General features: G+C 45.5%; 1 protein-coding gene across 4 annotated transcripts in view; it reads right to left on the reverse strand.

Annotated features, from left to right (window-relative positions):
• HTT (huntingtin) overlaps positions 1-18,035 on the reverse strand; it is a 241,735-nt gene that overhangs the window by 162,954 nt on the left and 60,746 nt on the right. For all 4 annotated transcript variants that reach the window (XM_077301601.1, XM_077301602.1, XM_077301600.1 and 1 more), the window contains 6 exons: positions 16,353-16,476; positions 15,844-15,959; positions 13,848-13,959; positions 4,610-4,750; positions 321-479; positions 144-241 (listed from right to left, as the gene is read on the reverse strand). In XM_077301601.1, the coding sequence (XP_077157716.1) occupies positions 144-241; positions 321-479; positions 4,610-4,750; positions 13,848-13,959; positions 15,844-15,959; positions 16,353-16,476 (750 nt within the window). The remainder of the gene's footprint in view (positions 1-143; positions 242-320; positions 480-4,609; positions 4,751-13,847; positions 13,960-15,843; positions 15,960-16,352; positions 16,477-18,035) is intronic.

Genomic DNA, 18,035 nt, shown 5'->3' on the forward strand with positions numbered 1-18,035 from the left:
TATTTTTCAACACCTCCGGGTAACATTCTTCCATCTGTTGTCCTCTTGTATTGGATTCTCCTCTAATTGGTGAGACACCTTCCCCACATCTCCCAAATGCCCTCCAAAAAGTACTATTCTGTTTTAGAAAACGTGCTGCTTACCCTCACGGCTGTACAAGCCAACTTGCATGTAACAGAAGATGCATCCTTCAGTGTTCTCTGTAGCAAGGGTATGCAGTCTACCAGGGAGAAACTGTTTCCTAGCAGTTAAAAAAATCAAAATTAGGAAACAACTGATGACACCAAGCTCTAACTTGAACAAATGAACTCCAGTATTACCTGTTGAAACTGCGATGTTTGCTAGCCAGTTTTCCACATCAAAGCGAGATTTAGTGAGAATGGAACAGACAATTGTTCCACATAAAATTGCAGTTGCTCCTCTGATCTGGGGATCTCCATGATCAATATAATTCACAATATCAGACACATACTGCTCTTCTAGAAAAAACAAACAAAAAGGGGGGGAAACATTAATTCATACGCTACCATTCTGCTTCATCTCCCCAAGGTTATTTGTTTATTTGTATTATTTGACCTGTATTATTTGACCACCACTCTTGGGCGGGCTGGCTCATGGCGGTTTACATTAAAAACACAAATATTAAAACTAGCTCCAGACAATTTCCCAACATACAATTTAAAACAACATACAAGAGCTTGCAACAGCTTGATGGCGGGAAACATTTTTACCCTACTCCGCCGTATCCCAGTGCCTCGAGTCTCCCATTTCGAGTTTAATGCCCAATACTTGACCATAGGCAATATTCACTCAGGGGGGAACCGATTACAGGGGGAAAAGAGGGGGGGGACCCAATTATTAACAATCCACAAACATACAACTCCATAAAAAATACTATAATATGAACTGAAAATACGGAAAACTGACCCAGATTCCTTTTGCTGTAACAACCATCACTATCATCAGATTGCCTGAAGGCCTCCTGGAATAAAACGCTTCTTCTTATTATTTTAGAAGGCCTAAAGAGATAGTGACAATCTCAGCTCCTAGAGGATGAAGAGTGCTTTACAGCTTGGGGCAATTGCAGAATGGGCCTCCAGCATCCCCTTACCAGCTGCACACACCGCACAGTTCCCACAGGATAGCTCTGCCCACTGTACAGGCTGATAGGCTAAAGGGACTCGGGATACACAGCCAGTGTTATGCAGCGCTGAGACTATGGCTGGGGAGACCGAGTTCAAGTATCCACTAGGCCAGTGGTCCCCAACCTTTATTAGGCTGGGGACCGGCAGGGCATCCGGCCGCGCCCGCAGGGACCGCGCGGGCCACGCCCACGAGCCGCGCCCGGCCGCGCCCGCGAGCCGCACCCGCGAATCGGGCCGCGCCCGGCTGCGCCCGCGTGCCGCACCCGCGGATCGGGCCGCGCCCGCGAGCCGCGCCCGGCCGCACCCGCGGGCCGCACCCGCGAATCGGGCCACGCCCGCGAGCCGCACCCGTGGATCGGGCCGCGCCCGGCTGCGCCCGCGTGCCGCACCCGCGGATCGGGCCGCGCCCGCGAGCCGCGCCCGGCCGCACCCGCGGGCCGCACCCGCGAATCGGGCCACGCCCGCGAGCCGCACCCGTGGATCGGGCCGCGCGGGCGCGGCCCGGCCCGGCCCTGATTCCCTCTCCCCGCCCTCCCCGCAGTAAGAAGCTTCCCGGGCCGCAAGCTTGCGGCCTGGGAAGTTTTTTACTGTGGGGGGGGGGCGGGGAGAGGGAGCCGCGGCCCGGCGCCATGGCCTTTGCGGCCCGCCGCCGGGCCGCGGCCCGCAGGTTGGGGACCACTGCACTAGGCAACTATAGGCCAGTGTTTCACAGCCTGACCTCTCTCAAAGCTCTAAGACAGTGCATGAAAAATTTCTGCAATGGATGCACTTATGAAGAGAACTAGCCAAGTAGCAGCTGCTGTAGCCAAATCTAGAACCTTTGCTGTGAAGGAGGGCTCAGTAAGTTCATCATATTTCCCTGAAAAGAACTAAGCTTTTATCTGATCAAGAGGGCAATGAGTTCTCAAATCTTCTGGCCAAAGCTCTGGCTACAAGAAAGACTACTTTGAAAGACAGACATTTTCAATGAAAGCTTTGATCTTCACAGCAGATGGTGTGGTGAAGAGGCACTGTCAGGATGGGAAGCTTCAGCTTGGAAGAGATGCAGCAGTCCCTGGACAGGGCCATCTCATGTTCTGGAAACGAAGAGGCCCAAGTATCATCTCTGATGCTTTATCAAGGAAGAAGACTACAAGAGTGGAAGAAGAGCCACTGGCTGCTTGTCACAGAGGAAGGAGTGGCCAAGGTGTCCTCTTGTGGCAGTTCAACTCTGGTTTCTGCTCTGAGGAGCTGTTCTTGTCTGGGGCGGCTTCTCCTCCTTGGTCCCTGCTGCTGTTGTGGGTAAGTGGAACGCAGAGGGGACTGCTGCTGATTTTGTTGGGTACTTTAGCATTTCCCTCTTTGTTTTTTTATTAAATGAAATGAAGTGAGAGAGCTCTGGATACTCATCCTCCCATGGAACAGATAGTTCATGGGACTGGGTGTTGGACTCCTCCTCAGGATAAGGGAAAAAGTATGTACCGTATTTGCCGGCATATAAGACAACTGGGTGTATAAGACGACCCCCCAACATTTCCACTCAAAATATAGAGCTTGTTACATTACATTATAGTACTATGGGCCACTATGGGCAGCTATGTCTATCCCAACTGAAGTGCACCCGGCGTATAGGACGACCCCCCCCCACTTGGAGGCATGTTTTTCAGGGGGGGAACGTAGTCTTATACGCTAGCAAATACTGTATATACACTGAGCAAGGAGGAGACACAATCCTTGCAAGGATAATGTCTTCCACAGATGGGGAACAGAAATCTTCCACCCTGCATTTGGTTGAGACTGAGTGACTAGCAAATTCTACAAGGCCCCTTCCCCGTCCCTCCCAAAAATGCACTAGGGTTTTGCTCTGGACCTGTTCGCATTGTTATAGTTTGTTACCTCTGTTATAGTTCTAATGTTAATATTATTATTGGTATGAAAAACTAAATTCTATGTACCATTTTCTACGTTTTATGTAAACCGCCCTGAGACTCATGGAGGGTGATGAATGAATGAATGAATGAATGAATGAAATGTTATTTATTTATTGTATTTATATACCACCCTCCCCCCAGGCTCAGGGCAGTTTACATGGAATTTAACAAAGCAATACATGGAACTTAGTTTTTCCATAAATAACTACAACAATAATAACAGTAATAACTATAACAGAGGTAATAGACTATAACAGTGCAAACAGGTCCAGGGCTAGAATGCATCAGTAGATTTCTGGGAGGGATGGAGAAGGGGTTACTGGGTTTGTTGCTCAGTCTCAACCAAATGCCTGGCGGAAGAGCTACCTCTTGCAGGCCCTGCAGAACTGCTTGAGCTCCATAAGGGCCCTGATCTCCTCTGGGAGCTCATTCCACCAGGTGGGGGCCAGGGCAGAGAAGGCTCTGGCCCTGGTTGAGGCCAGCCAGGCTTCTTTAGGGCCAGGGATCAGTAGCTGGTTAGTGGTGGTGGAGAGTAAAGCTCTTTGAGGGGCAAAGGCATGGAGGCGTTCCCTCAGGTACACTGTGTACAGCCTTGAAGGTAATTACCAGAACCTTTAGTCTGATCCGGAATTCAACTGGCAACCACTGTAGTTGATGGAGAATGGGCTGAATGTGGGACCTCCACGGTGTTGCTGTGAACACCCTGGCCGCTGCGTTTTGGACCAGCTGTAGTTTGCTTATCAAGGATAAGGGCAGGCCAGCGTACAGCAAGTTACAGAAGTCCAGTCTAGTGGTGACGGTCGCATGGATCCCCGTGGCTAGGTGTTCCGAGGCCAGGTAGGGCACTAGTAGTTCGGCTTGGCGGAGGTGGTAGAATGCCAGCTGCGCTACCTTTGCGACCAAGGGCTTCCATTGTGAGGGAAGCATCCAGGATCACACCCAGGTTCCTGGCGGAGTGAGCTGTTGAGAGCTGCACCCTATCCAGTGTGGGCAGATGCGCTTCCTCACATGGACCCTTCCTCCCCAGCCACAGGACCTCCATCTTTGCAGCACTGAGCTTCAGACGACTCTGCTTGAGCCATCTTGTTACTGCTTCCAGGCAGCTGGCTAATGTTTCTGGGGGAGAGTCAGGGCGGCCATCCACCTGGAGGAAGGGCTGAGTGTCATCTGCTTATGTTCTAATATCTTTCCCTACTAAGAGCCACCTCTGAGCGGATCTGCTCTGATTGGGAAGATTGTTATCTAGCTAAAAATGAGCATCTTTAAATCCTCTTTGATTTCATGTGACTTCCTCCTGCTGGGCCTGCAGCAGCAGCAAAGTACAGACTCCATTCTGTCCTCCCATAGTGCAGTGAAGTAACAGTCTCTGGAGAAGTGGAAGAATAACTAGTTTCTCAAGTTTGGCAACAGCAATTGAGTTGATGGAATTCGTGTACTTGTGCATAACAGTCTCTACTCAGCGAACACTGAATCTCTATCAATTTTTAAGGGGCCAAAACCAACAACAGACCTTTGAAAGACCATAATGTAATAGTGGTACAAATCTCAACATACCATATTCTTCTTCTCTAGCTTCAGGAGGTGCCTTATACAGCTTGCTGAAGAAAGCTTCAGGGTGGAGAGCAACAGCTGCTCCCACGCAGCTGACGGCTAATGCTTTGACGCTGACCCGGACATCTTTATCAGGCACCCGCACTGCAGAGAAATTTCATGTAAGGCACTTCACTTTGTATATAATGCAAACATACACAAATATTTTCAAACAGATATCAAAACATCAAACACTATTTAAAAATCTGGCATATTATATAGATCAACAGAGGTAAAAGGCAGCAGTGCCAAAAGTCTTCAAAAACATCCATTAAATGTGGTTACTTACTGAAAATGCAGATTCTGCCATGGATTTCAAATACCATCAACCTCACCCAACTTTACCCCCACAAACGAAACACTGGAACCTACCTGAAAGTTTCTTCTCTTCAGCAGAGTGAAGTCAGCCATGCTGGCTAGGCCATGCCTGTGCTCACTCAAGTAGGGCTATGCACATTTGTAAGCATGGAGTCCTGGGTGACCTAGGCTGGCTCTCCTGTTCTTTTCTATCTCATACGCAAAGATTTTATTTACCTATTTATTATTATAATTTTTACAATTCTCTTCCACTATCTCTACTTTCTAATATTTTAGGAGATCCCTATTTTATTAAGGGCTTTAACACAGTAAATTTTCATAAACTTTGTTTAGGATTAGATTTATCTACTCTAGAGACAATTATGATGAGAGCACAGTCCTGAAGCTGATCACTAAAAGACTAGAAGACCAGGATATTCAGATAATAGGCACATCAGCCCACAGGATCTGTTCACCAGGCCATTGGGACATCCCCTGGTCTTATAAATGAATGCCCCTATATCTTCAAGTGTTAGATGAGTATTCCCTTAAAAGGGCCTTTCTGCTTGCGCACCTAAATATCGTCCCTTCAAACCTATCAAGACGCTGCTTCCTTCAAATCCCTCGAAATGAGAGAAGCTGCCTGCACAGGTGCAATGTACCAGATTCCCTTAGCCACCTATCATTCAACTGCCCCAAATTTCAGATGATCCATCATTATCTGGGGGGTTTTATGGGAAAACTGAAGTATCTGTGCATCGATGAGAAACATCTAGTGAAGATGTTGCTGAGTGTAAAGGGGCCCTCTCAGACAGTGGACCTTGCAAAAATCCTGTCAATCATCTCGACAACCAGTCTATCTCTGCTGCAGATCGGCTGTACGACATAAGGCTTTATTACTGTTGTCTATGCCCAGAATTTGTTTCTCATTTAAATTTTGTTTTATGCATATCAAATTTTATGCCAATAAAGGGATCTGAATCTATTATAATTTTTAAACTCTAATATTTGCTGCATAAAGCCAGTCAGCAATGCATATTCATTCCATGAAATGGGAAGCAGATGACTTCGCTGAAGAGAAGAAGCTTTCTACTTCAATGGAGGGAAAGTCATCCAAACTGGCTAGCTGTGTCCAAGCTTTGTTTTTCCAGGGTAGTGAAAAAACTTGCTCTAGTTGTGGTCCACAACCACTTGTTTCAGCACCCTTCTACCAAAAGCCCTTCTGCTGAACCTGCTTGATCAATGTTCTGATGTGTAACAAAGTTAGAGAAGGATGACCAAATTGTGTTCTACATATTTCTTCCACTGGCACTCTGGTGGTGACTGCTGTTAAAGTTGCTGCCACTCTTGTAGAATGTGCAGTAACAGCTGGAAGTCACAGCATGGGCAATCAAAAGGAAGAGCTCAAGCTTCTCATGCAGACAGAGAGAGATGATTTAGTAGGCATTGCAGAAGGTGGACTGGAATGCAGTAAGGGGTGCATATGAGTTGTTCAAAAGAAACAAAGAGGTCAAAGAAGAAGAAGAAGAGTTGGTTCTTATATGCCGCTTTTCCCTACCCGAAAGAGGCTCAAAGCGGCTTACAGTCGCCTTCCCTTTCCTCTCCCCACAACAGACACCCTGTGGGGTGGGTGAGGCTGAGAGAGCCCTGATATCACTGCTCGGTCAGAACAGTTTTATCAGTGCCGTGGCGAGCCCAAGGTCACCCAGCTGGCTGCATGTGGGGGAGTGCAGAATCGAACCCAGCATGCCAGATTAGAAGTCAGCACTCCTAACCACTACACCAAACTGGCAAGAGGAGGTGGAATGGCACTGTATGTGAGGACTTGCCTGTCAAGAGGTACTAGAGGAGGAGAGTGAAACTTTGTTGAAAACAATCTGGGCAAAGGTAAGGGAGGGAAAAACAAAGTTTAGTGGTTGTCATCTGCTACAGACCACCTAACCAGGGTAAAGATGTGGATGCTGCCTTCCTTAAGCAACTTGATCGAATATCCAGACAAAAGGGCTTTGTAATTATGTGTGACTTCAATTTGATGTGTACTCTGCTAAGGTTCCAGGGTCGGGCAAAATTCTGACCTGCCTGGCTGACAATATCATTTACCAAATGGTGGAAGAACCTATGAGAGGCTCCATCATACTCAATTTAATACTGACTAACAGGCAAAAGCTGGTGGATGGTTGAAGGAGGTGGGAAGTAGGGCTGGGCTCTTCGGCACCTAAAGTAGCCAGTCGCTGCCGACACAGCCAGCTCCGCGGATGGCAGGGGAAGGGGAGGGGAGGTGCGACCGGTGCTCCGACGCCTGCGTCTGCCCTTCCCCCCCCCCCCCCCACAGCGCAGCACTGGCTGCGTCGGGAGCGACCGGCCGCTTTGGGTGCCAAAGAGCCCAATCATAGCAGGGAGTATAAGAAGGGGAGTGGCCATGTTTTCCTAGAATTTCTTATGTGTTAGACCTTTGTAGGGTGAACTTTAATAAACTCAGAGACACGATGAGAGTAATCCCATGATCAAGAATGTTGGAAGAGAAAGGTGCAAGTGACAGGTGGGCTCTCCTTAAACAAGAGCTATTGCAAGTTCAAGCCATGAATATTCCAGCAAGATAAGGGATCTAAGAAGCTATTTGGATGAACAGAGAACTTCAAGAAGATCTAAGAAAGAAAAAGAAAGTGTTCAAGAAATGGAGGAAAAGACAGAACTCTAAAAACGAGTACCTACAGGTTACTAGGCACTGTAGATCAATCATCAGGGAGGCCAAAGCTGGGAGTGAGCTGAGACTGGTCAGGGAAGCCCACTATAAGAAGAAAAGCTTTTTTCAGATATGGGAGGAGCAAACGTAAGGTAAACAAGGCAATAGGCTCATAACTGGGTGAAGATGGAGACTCTGAAAGAGGACAAAAAGCTGAACGGCTCACTATCTATTTTGCTTCTGAGTTTCCCCAGAAGAATATGGATACATCTACAGATGGTAGTAAGCAAGGTGGCAGGTGACATTGTCAAGAAGCACCTGGCTGCACTGGATGAGTTCAAATTCACTGAGCATGCACCTTACTCAAAGAACTTTCTGGAGAACTATTGGAACCTTTACCCATCATCTTTAGGAACTCTTAGAGGACTGGAGAAGTGCCAGAAGACTGGAGGAGAGGAACTGTTATCCCAATCTTCAAAAAAGGGAAGAGAGATGACCCAGAAAACTACAGGCCAGTGAGTGTGACCTCAATTGCAGAGAAGGTAATGGAGCAGATTTTGAAAGCGGTGATCAACAGTCATCTGAATAACAGTTTGTTGATCTGGGGAAGTCAGCAAGGATTTGCCTCCAACAGGTCCTGCTAAAGCAACCTGGCTTCCTTCTTTGACCGAGTAACGGCCTTATTAGATTGTGGAAACTCAGTGTCATGAACAATTCATACCAGCTAAGTTTCATTTTCTTGCAAGCCTCTTTGCTTCTCAGCAGCCTGGTAAAGCCAAGGCCATAAACCCATAAATCTGCCTGTGGGCTCCTGGCCTCCCTTCCCTTTCCCAGCGGGAATTTTCCGTTGTATCAATCTTTAAACCGCCCGTGGCGCCACGGGTGCCACGGACTAAATAAATGGTTAAGGGGCCTTGAGGTGGGCTTTGTCCGTGATGAGGAAGGGTCCAGATTGGACCCTTCCTCACGACAGACAATCGGAGGGACCAATCAGCAGACGCGAAGCGCCTGCCGATTGGTCCCTCCGATTCCCAGCCCCAGCAACTGCGAGCCGCGCACAGCGCCTCTTGCCGCATCAGGCCGCCGCCTGAGGGAGCCCCTGGCAATCGCGCGAAGCGCGGCTGCTGGGGGTTCCATGCCTGACGACCTGATGCAGCGAGAGGCGCAAAGCGCCTCTCGCCGCGTCAGGCCGCCGCCCGAGGGAGCCCCCAGCAGTCGCGCGAAGCGCAGCTGCCGGGGGCTCCCTGCCGAAAGAAGCCCGCCGCTGCCGAAAGAAGCCCGCCGCCGCTGAAAGTAGCCCGTGGCCACCGAAAGAAGCCTGCCACCGCCGAAAGAAGCCCGCCGCCGCCACCGACCAAGCCGCCAACCAGGCCGCCGCCGCCGACCAAGCCAGCCACCGCTGAAACACCGACGCCAAGGAAAGACACCCACCCACAGTAAGCGGGCTTGATTTGGCTGCAGCGGGATTGATTACTAGTCTCACTATAAGTGTCCTTGCGGAGAGCCCAAGTCTCAACAATGTGGCAAAGACTTAGATAAGATTCCGGGCCATCTGGTCTCTTGGGAATCAACTCACCTTTGCTGCCCTCTTGCTCTCCCGCCAAAATGCCTATGTACCCCCTCCCTTATGTGCTGGGCTCTATATCTGCCCTGGGTTTCCTATTGTTCTTTGTTATTATCAAGATCTTTGCTTAGGAAGATCTTGGCTTGCTCTAGCGTTCTGTGGACTCTGTCTAATAAAGCTCTCTTTGGATTTACAACAACCTGTTGGATCTCGGATGTGTCTTTATCTTGGACTCTGCAGGCTAAGTTCAGCCTGGTTCCTGACACTCAGTGGATGTTTGTTTATTTAATTCAATATGGGGAAGTGTAGAATTCTACATCTGGGTCACAAAAATGACAAGCATGCATAGTGGATGGGAGATAAACTTCTGGGTGTGTGTGAATATGATCTTGGGGTACTTGTGAACGATAAGCTAAATATAAACAGACAGTGTGATGTGGGAGTAAAGAAGGCAAATGCAGTCTTGGACTGCATCAACAGAGTCATCACCTCAAAATCACAAAATGTCATAGTCCCACTGTCTACTGCAAACAGACTACTGTGTGCATTTCTTGAGGCCTCACTTCAAAAAGGATGTGGACAAAATTCAGAAGGTTCAGAGGAGAGTGACAAGAATGACCAAACCTTGTAAGGAAAGGCTGAGGGACTTAGAAATGTTCAGCCTGGAGAAGAGGAGGTTGAGAGGGGTCATGATTGGTGTCTTTAAGTATTTGAAAGGTTGAATAGGGCAGGGAAAGATTCCTGTTGGCAGCAGAGGATAGGACCCACAGTAATGCCTTTAAACTACATGAACAACAATTTCAGTTTATGCTATGACCTAACCTGCCAATGTCCGTCTCTCAGCTGTGCTCCCACCAAAATGGGCCCCCAGCCCCTTTGCTGCCATCTGTGGTTACAATTATCTGGTCTCATAGAAGGAAGGACATCCCTGTGGAGAGATTCTACAGTACCATCCACCATTGCAGCTGCCTCTTCAATGTGGTTGAAATATGTATTGCCCTTTGTTTTTTCTGTGCAGAAGCGTCCATTGTAACGGTCTGGAATGGAAACAGCTCCAGGGAGATTGTGTAGATCAGGCTTTCTCAACCAGGGTTTCATGAAACCCTGGGGTTCCCTTCAGCCCTGGAAGGTTTGCTCAATTGTCTGTGAAGGAGACGTGGTCTCCCTGCCTTGGAGGCTTCCTATTGGGTCCATGGTCACTTCTGTGAAGGGACCTCAAGATTTGTCTTCTCCTCTGTTGGCTCCGTCAGCACCATCTATTATTTCACTGTACCTGGCTAGACTGTGCCTCCATCTGGCTGGGAAGAGGTACTCTTCTGTAGCTCTTCCTCTTATTTTTTTTTTTATCCTCCTAAGGAATCTTAAAAGAGGCAAGGTAAGCAGTCCTAATATCCTGAGCTGCTGCTGCTCCAAGGTTTCCATGATTTAGCCCTACACTATGGACAAAGATCTATGGACAAGAATCAGGTTAGTGGAAATAGACATAAGCCTGCTACCTGAGTGGAGGGCTACACAAGCCTGAAGGGCCAGTCCAGGAAGACATGCGAAAAATTCCTCATAGCTCTACCTGAGTGAGCATAAGTGTGGTCTAACTAGCTTGAATAACAACTTCTGACGTAGAAGCTGATGTAGAAGAATCAACAAAATACCCCTCCTGGGTGTGGCCAAGATGTCGTCCTGAGAGGATTGCAGTGCAATCACTGGAGCCTGACAGGGGCCAATTGTGGAAGCAATTGGCAGAAAAGAGGAGGGGTACGCAAACCCCACCTCACCTTTCTACCCAGGAAGTCCTAGGGAACTCTTGGGGCCGTCTCCAATCCTTTAGGGAGTATATCTCCCCGTATTACAGGCTGCCAGCGTTTCGGATCAAGAGGACGACCGCCATATTCTATCTTGGACTTTTCTTTCTTTCTTAAAGAATCTGCTTTAACCCTCCACTACGATTTACTACAAATGAACGCTGTGAACTGAGGGGAGGACATCTGCTCAATTCCAAGATATCAATTAAAGTACAGAGACCGCAATTAAAGCACAGAGACCGCAAGTATTTTTTCGTTTCTCTTTCCCCCCCCTTTTGCTCTGCCTGAAGCCACCTTGTTATGAGGCAGGCTAATTCTCTTTCCTAAGCAGAAGAAGGACTTAAATCAACTCAAATTAATTAGCAATAGCTCTTACTGCAATTGTTTTGGTTTTCGGTGATAAGAGATAAGAGCCGTGGGTGGGAGGATCTCACGAGAATTCTGCTCCAGTACGAGAATATCTGCTTTACTGACTTCAGTACGTCACATGCCAGTGCCAGGAACGTTGGAGGTCAAAACAGACTTTTGCTCTCGCTTAGGACTGTGTAGGACCTCTACTGGCTATTTGCAAAATTGTCTGAGATTGATTGCTGACTGACAAGTCTAAAACCTGTCTATGTTAAAAAGAATGGCTCATTTAATAGAAAAACAAACCCAAGATTTGAAAGCATTTACAGAAGGATTGTTTAAAAATATTTTCAAGGAGATCCAAGACGGCAAGGAAGAAGTCTCTAACAGGAATGATGGATCAATAACAGTGGCTGATGATAGCTCTAAACAAGGTGGAAAACCATCAGCAGAAGAGAAATTTAAAATTATGGAGATGGAAAGGGGGATGTCGGAGCCTTGCAGCCTAGATAAGGTCATCCTTCTTAAAAAGACATACAGCCATCTCAAAGCAACAGTATGCAAGAACCAATCAAAAGATATATGGATCTGCTGTGAAAGTAATCGATTTAAAGGAGCTTCTCAGGAAAAAAATTGTATTGATATCGGAGTCCAGGAGGTGCAACTGCCTCAAGATTCATCGATGCATACTCTGCGGGAAAGAGTACAACTGCACTTTCTACGCCAAAGGCCAACTGGACAGAACACTACGGGAACAACAAGATGCAGCAAGCCTCGATATGAGACCCCCTTAAGAAGACCGGGGAAGGGAAAGGAGAAGCAGTGGTTGAATTTTTTTTCCCTTTTTTTTCTCTTTTCTTCTGTAGGTACATAGGCAATATAATTGTAAGTGCCGGAAATATAAAACGGGGCTTCTTCCCCTTTATTTCTTCTTTATTAGTATATTGCCATAGGGCCAAAGCTCATACTGTTCTGCAAAAAATGTTTAATGTTAAGCATTTAATTCAAATCTGAAAATATACCTGTCAGGATGGCTCTTAGAATGTGTCAAGTATGAAATGTTTTATAGATGTATGTGACCCTAAAAGGAACTGTAAAAATTGCTAAAAATTATGTTAACAAACGTTCAAAATGTGGTAACAAAGTAGGCTTCTTTTCCTATATATGGGGGAAATGTGAAAAAGCTTATAAGTTTGGGGCAAAAGTCTATACCACTGTGTAGTCAACATGGGGTCTCAGATTTCCTATGTAAGCTGAATCTGTATTAAGGGAAAGGAGAAGCAATGACCGAAATGTTCTCGTTATTCTCTTGTACATTTTCAAGGTAATGTCACGAAAAAGTGAGGCTTTTCCCCTTCTTTCTCTTCTTTTTTACTAGGGTCAAGAAGTTAATGTGGGGTCTAAGATCTTCTAAGTAAGCTGAATCTGTATTATTAAATATATCTCCGCAGTGCCTTCCAGCCTAAAATTAAAGCTTAACTAAAAGGAGACACCTAATGGAGTGGGTTTAAGTATAACAGATGAAGACTATATTTTACTGCTCATTGTAAGTTTATACTATTATGTAGTTAGTGTGGGGTCTTAGATTTCTTATGCAAGCTGAATCTGTATTATTAAATATATCTCCGCAGTGACTCCCAGTCTAAATTTAAAGCATAACTATAAGGAGGCACCTAATCGAGGAGGTGTAAATGTAACCAACGAAGACTTTATTTTACCATTTTTTATATTAACAACTTATACTTATATAACTTATACTTATATAACAACTTATATATTTTTCTTCTGTACAACTAAGTAGGCCTCTTTTCCTAAATGTGGTGGAAATGTGGATGGCTCTAAGATTGTGTTAAGTATAAATTGTTTTATAGGTGTTATGGGACACCAAAAATTACCGTTAAAATTGTTAAAAACTATGTAAACAAATGTTGGAAAGGTGGTAACAAAGTAGGCTTCTCTTCTTAAACGTGGTGGAAACGTGAAAAAGTTTATAAGCTTTGGGCAAAAGTTCATACCATTGTGTAGTTAAGGTGGGGTCTTATATTTCCAAACGAAGACTATATTTTACTAACAAATGTTGGAAAGGTGGTAACAAAGTAGGCTTCTCTTCTTAAACGTGGTGGAAACATGAAAAAGTTTATTAGCTTTGGGCAAACGTTTATACCATTGTATAGTTAATGTAGGGTCTTATATTTCCAAACGAAGACTATATTTTACTATTCTCTGTATTAATAACTTATATTGTCTCTATTCTATATTTCTATCTTTATGAAAATAAAAAATAAATAATAAAAAGAAAATACCCCTCCTGATCCTGGTTAAAATATAACTTAAATTCCAGCTGTGACAGGACCTGGTGATAATCATAGTTGGATCAATATTATTTAAACTTTCATTTAAATGCTTTGCAAGTCAACCTCACCACCTGAACATGAACCAGTCAGATGCAAAGGGGGCTGAATGAGATCAAGCATAAAGAGATTTTACAATACGGATTTTTCTTCAACTTACCACCTTTCTCCCCTGTGAGCAGAAAAGAGGCTGACAGGAGACGCACACAGTGGACTAGTGGAGCAGCACTTCTATCTGTGGAATGGCCAATGTCTCCTTTTATTCTGGAAAGCTATTATGTAAAGAAAATTGAATTTGCTATGAAACTATAAAGGGTATTACTATTATTAAAAGAAGGCAATTCAGTCAAACAACTGTGATCATGGTAAAGTAAACAAATGAAAGATAGCTTTAACCCAAAATTTCACCAAGGACAAAAAATTGCATCCCAAAGCAAACCAATTTTTAAAAAGATTCACCATAACTGTAGCTTGATCCAATGTGCTAGCCATATTGATGACTTACAATTGCCTACCCTTCCTCTCCCCACAACAGAACCCTTGTTAGGTAGGTGAGGCTGAGAGGTCTGAGAGAACTGTAACTGGCCCAAGGTCACCCAGCTGGTTGCATATGTAAGAGCGAGGAATCAAACCAAGTTTTCCAGTAAGCATATCTAATGTTTATCCTCAGGGGAGGGCAGTATATAAATCTGTCCAAGGTGTTCATACTTTTATTTCTCTTCTCATTTATGTTTTGGCTGAATCAATCACTTACCCAGTTACAAATGAACTTGTTTTGAATTCCAGCTTGTCAGGATCAGCCCCTCTGATCTCTGCCATGATTTGTGGTTGACCAGAGAAACTCCATGTTGGTTTGATGTGTGTTGTTTGAAGAACCTTTTGTAATCCTTTTTACAACCCTGAACTATTTCACACTGCTTTGTGTATCTTTTCACGCTGTGACACTTTCCTGCAAATGTTGCTCTGTACTTTGTTACCTGAAAGGGAGGGCGCCAGTCCCCCAAGGCCAGCCGGGCCAGAGACGGTCTGGCAGGAAGCCCAGGATGGCACCTGTGAGAGGGGGGTGATGCTACCCTGGGAAAGAGGGAGAATTTGGACGGGAAGGATGCATTGATAACTGCTTGCTTGCCATGTATCGATTAGATTTGACTACCGACGTCGGAGTGTTCAGATCTACTTCCAATAAAGCTTTCTATTAATCCAGAAGCCTAGCTGTGAGTCTGTCTCCCTTTGACACAGCTGTTTAATTCTTTTGGCTTTAAACGTTTATCTACTGAGTTATTTGTATAGTTATCGCTGTTTGATGTAAACCGCCCTGAGCCTTCGGGGAGGGCAGTATATAAATGGAATGAATGAATGAATGAATGAATGAATGAATGAATGAATGAATGAATGAATGAATGAATGAATGAATGAATGAATGAATGAATGAATGAATGAATGAATGAAGAAGAAGAGTTGGTTCTTATATGCCGCTTTTCCCTACCCGAAGGAGTCTCAAAGCGGCTTACAGTCGCCTTCTCTTTCCTCTCCCCACAACAGACACCCTGTAAGGTGAGTGAGGCTGAGAGAGCCCTGATATTACTGCCCGGTCAGAACAGTTTTATCAGTGCCGTGGCGAGCCCAAGGTCACCCAGCTGGTTGCATGTGGGGGAGTGCAGAATCGAACCTGGCATGCCAGATTAGAAGTCCGCACTCCTAACCACTACACCAAACTGGCTTCCATTTTTAAAAAATAACCCAGCTGTGCCCTATACCTACTCAGGGCCACTACCTTGGGGAAAGAGAAAAAAAGTTAACCTTCCTTTATGATTTGCCTTTTTGTTCATAATTCTCAGCACACTACCAGCACCGAGGATCATCAAGTGAATGGTTACATCTTTCTTAGCATTACCTGTTGCTGGTAGCAGCCAAGGCCTTCCTTCCCTCAGCACCCTTTTACTATATTCTGTCCAAGATTTCCTTAGGGAGCACCTGCTAACAATGTGTAAGTGGAAGCAAGCCCAAGACCTACTCCTGATTCCACCATGGAAAAGTGAAGGAGAATCATCACTTGAATCATCTCAAACTAGACTGAAACATGCTTTCCTTTCACTTTTCCAACATGTTCCACACAACAGTCTTTCAATTAAATTGGGCATGAGGCGAAGCCTTACCTTATTTTCCTGATCTCCAGGCTCTGTTTCTTCTTTTGACACAAATCTGTCCACGCTGCTGTCTGAGGGCTGCCGGCTATGACCCATGCTCTTCAATAAATGGGACTGCTGAAGGGCTTCATGGAGAAAGCAGAACACAGACTGAATGAATTTAACCAACAAAGGTCCTGCAAACTAAGCCTGCTCTCCCTTGCCTGTGCCCACCCAATAGCTGATACAGGAGTATTTATCCTGTGAGTAAACTTGCCATCAGCCATCCTCTGAAACAGCTTTCACCTCCTTCAGTTGAAGTGCTAAAATTTAGAAATTTTGAAACTGGTGGGGCTGAAACCTGCTGGTAATTATTTCACCTGATTCCCTTCAGCACTGCGTCCCCTTGGGCCCCCACAGCACACATGCACAAAGCTTCCCAGTTCCCAGCATCCATGTTCCAGGGTTCACAAGGACTTGCCACGAGAGACCCTCTTCAGATAGTACCTTCACACAACTTCTCCCCCTACTCAACATACCAAGACAGGAATTTCTGAAAGGATCGACAGTTTCATCCTGGAGGACATTTGAGGCTTCATCTTCTTCATCCTGCAGCTGTCCAATCTGCATCCCAGAATATTGGTTTTCAGCACTCTCTAGAATCTAAATAATACATTAAAGTTTAGTTTAGTCATACAAAGATGATCTCGGGTGATTTATTTACTCTCTGATAACTTATTCCTCCCCCTTCAAGGATCGCTGCCTTGTTGTGGCAAGGGGGCTTGCGTAGTTCAGTGAAGCTATGAGCTATGCCGTGCAGGGCCACCCAAGACGGACAGGTTATAGCTGAGAGCTCTGACAAAAGGTGATCCACTGGAGAAGGAAATGGCAAACCACTCCAGTATCTTTGCCATGAAAACTCTATGGACAGTTCCAAAAGGCATAACGATATGACGCTGGAAGATGAGCCCCTCAGGTCGGAAGGTGTCCAATATGCTACTGGGGATGAGCAGATGGCTAGTACGAGTAGCGCCAGAATGAATGAAGCGGCTGGGCCAAAGCCGAAAGGACGCTCAGTTGTGGAAGTAACTGGTGGCGAAAAGACAGTCCGATGCTGTAAAGATTTTTATTCCATAGGAACCTGGAACGTCAGATCCATGAATCAAGGCAAGCTGGACGTGATTAAACAAGAAATGAGAAGACTGAACATCGACATTTTAGGTATCAGTGAACTAAAATGGACAGGAATGGGTGAATTTAATTCAGATGACCATCAGGTATACTACTGTGGACAAGAATCTCGCAGAAGAAATGGAGTAGCCTTCATAATCAATAAGAGAGTAGGAAAAGCAGTCTTGGGATACAATCCCCAAAATGACAGAATGATCTCAGTTCGAATCCAAGGTAAACCATTCAACATCACAGTGATCCAGGTCTACGCCCCAACCACAGCCTCTGAAGAGGATGAAGTTGATCAGTTCTATGAAGCCCTACAACACCTTCTAGAAGCAACGCCCAAAAATGATGTGCTTATCATCATGGGGGATTGGAATGCTAAAGTAGGAAGCCAAAAGATAACGGGGATAACAGGCAAGTTTGGCCTTGGAGTACAAAATGAAGCAGGGCACAGGCTGGTAGAATTTTGTCAAGAGAATACAATGGTCATAGCAAACACTCTTTTCCAGCAACCCAAGAGACGACTCTACACATGGACATCACCAGACGGTCAACACAGAAATCAGATTGACTATGTGCTCTGCAGCCAAAGATGGAAAAGTTCTATCCAGTCAATAAAAACAAGACCAGGAGCTGATTGTGGTTCAGATCATGAGCTTCTTGTTGCAAAATTTAGGCTTAAATTGAAGAAAGTAGGGAAAAGCACTAGGCCACTCAGGTATGAACTAAATCATATCCCCGACGAATACACAGTGGAGGTGACAAATAGATTTAAGGAATTAGATCTGATAGACAGAGTGCCTGAAGAACTATGGACGGAGGTTCGCAACATTGTACAAGAGGTAGCAACTAAAACCATCCCAAAGAAAAAGAAATGCAAGAAATCAAAATGGCTGTCTGAGGAAGCTTTACAAATAGCTAAGGAGAGAAGGGAAGTGAAAGGCAAGGGAGAAAGAGAAAGATACACCCAATTGAATGCAGAATTCCAGAGAAAAGCTAGAAGAGATAAGAATGCCTTCTTAAATGAACAGTGCAAACAAATAGAA

Source organism: Paroedura picta, chromosome 10 (assembly GCF_049243985.1).
Source record: "Paroedura picta isolate Pp20150507F chromosome 10, Ppicta_v3.0, whole genome shotgun sequence".
NCBI lineage: Eukaryota > Metazoa > Chordata > Lepidosauria > Squamata > Gekkonidae > Paroedura > Paroedura picta.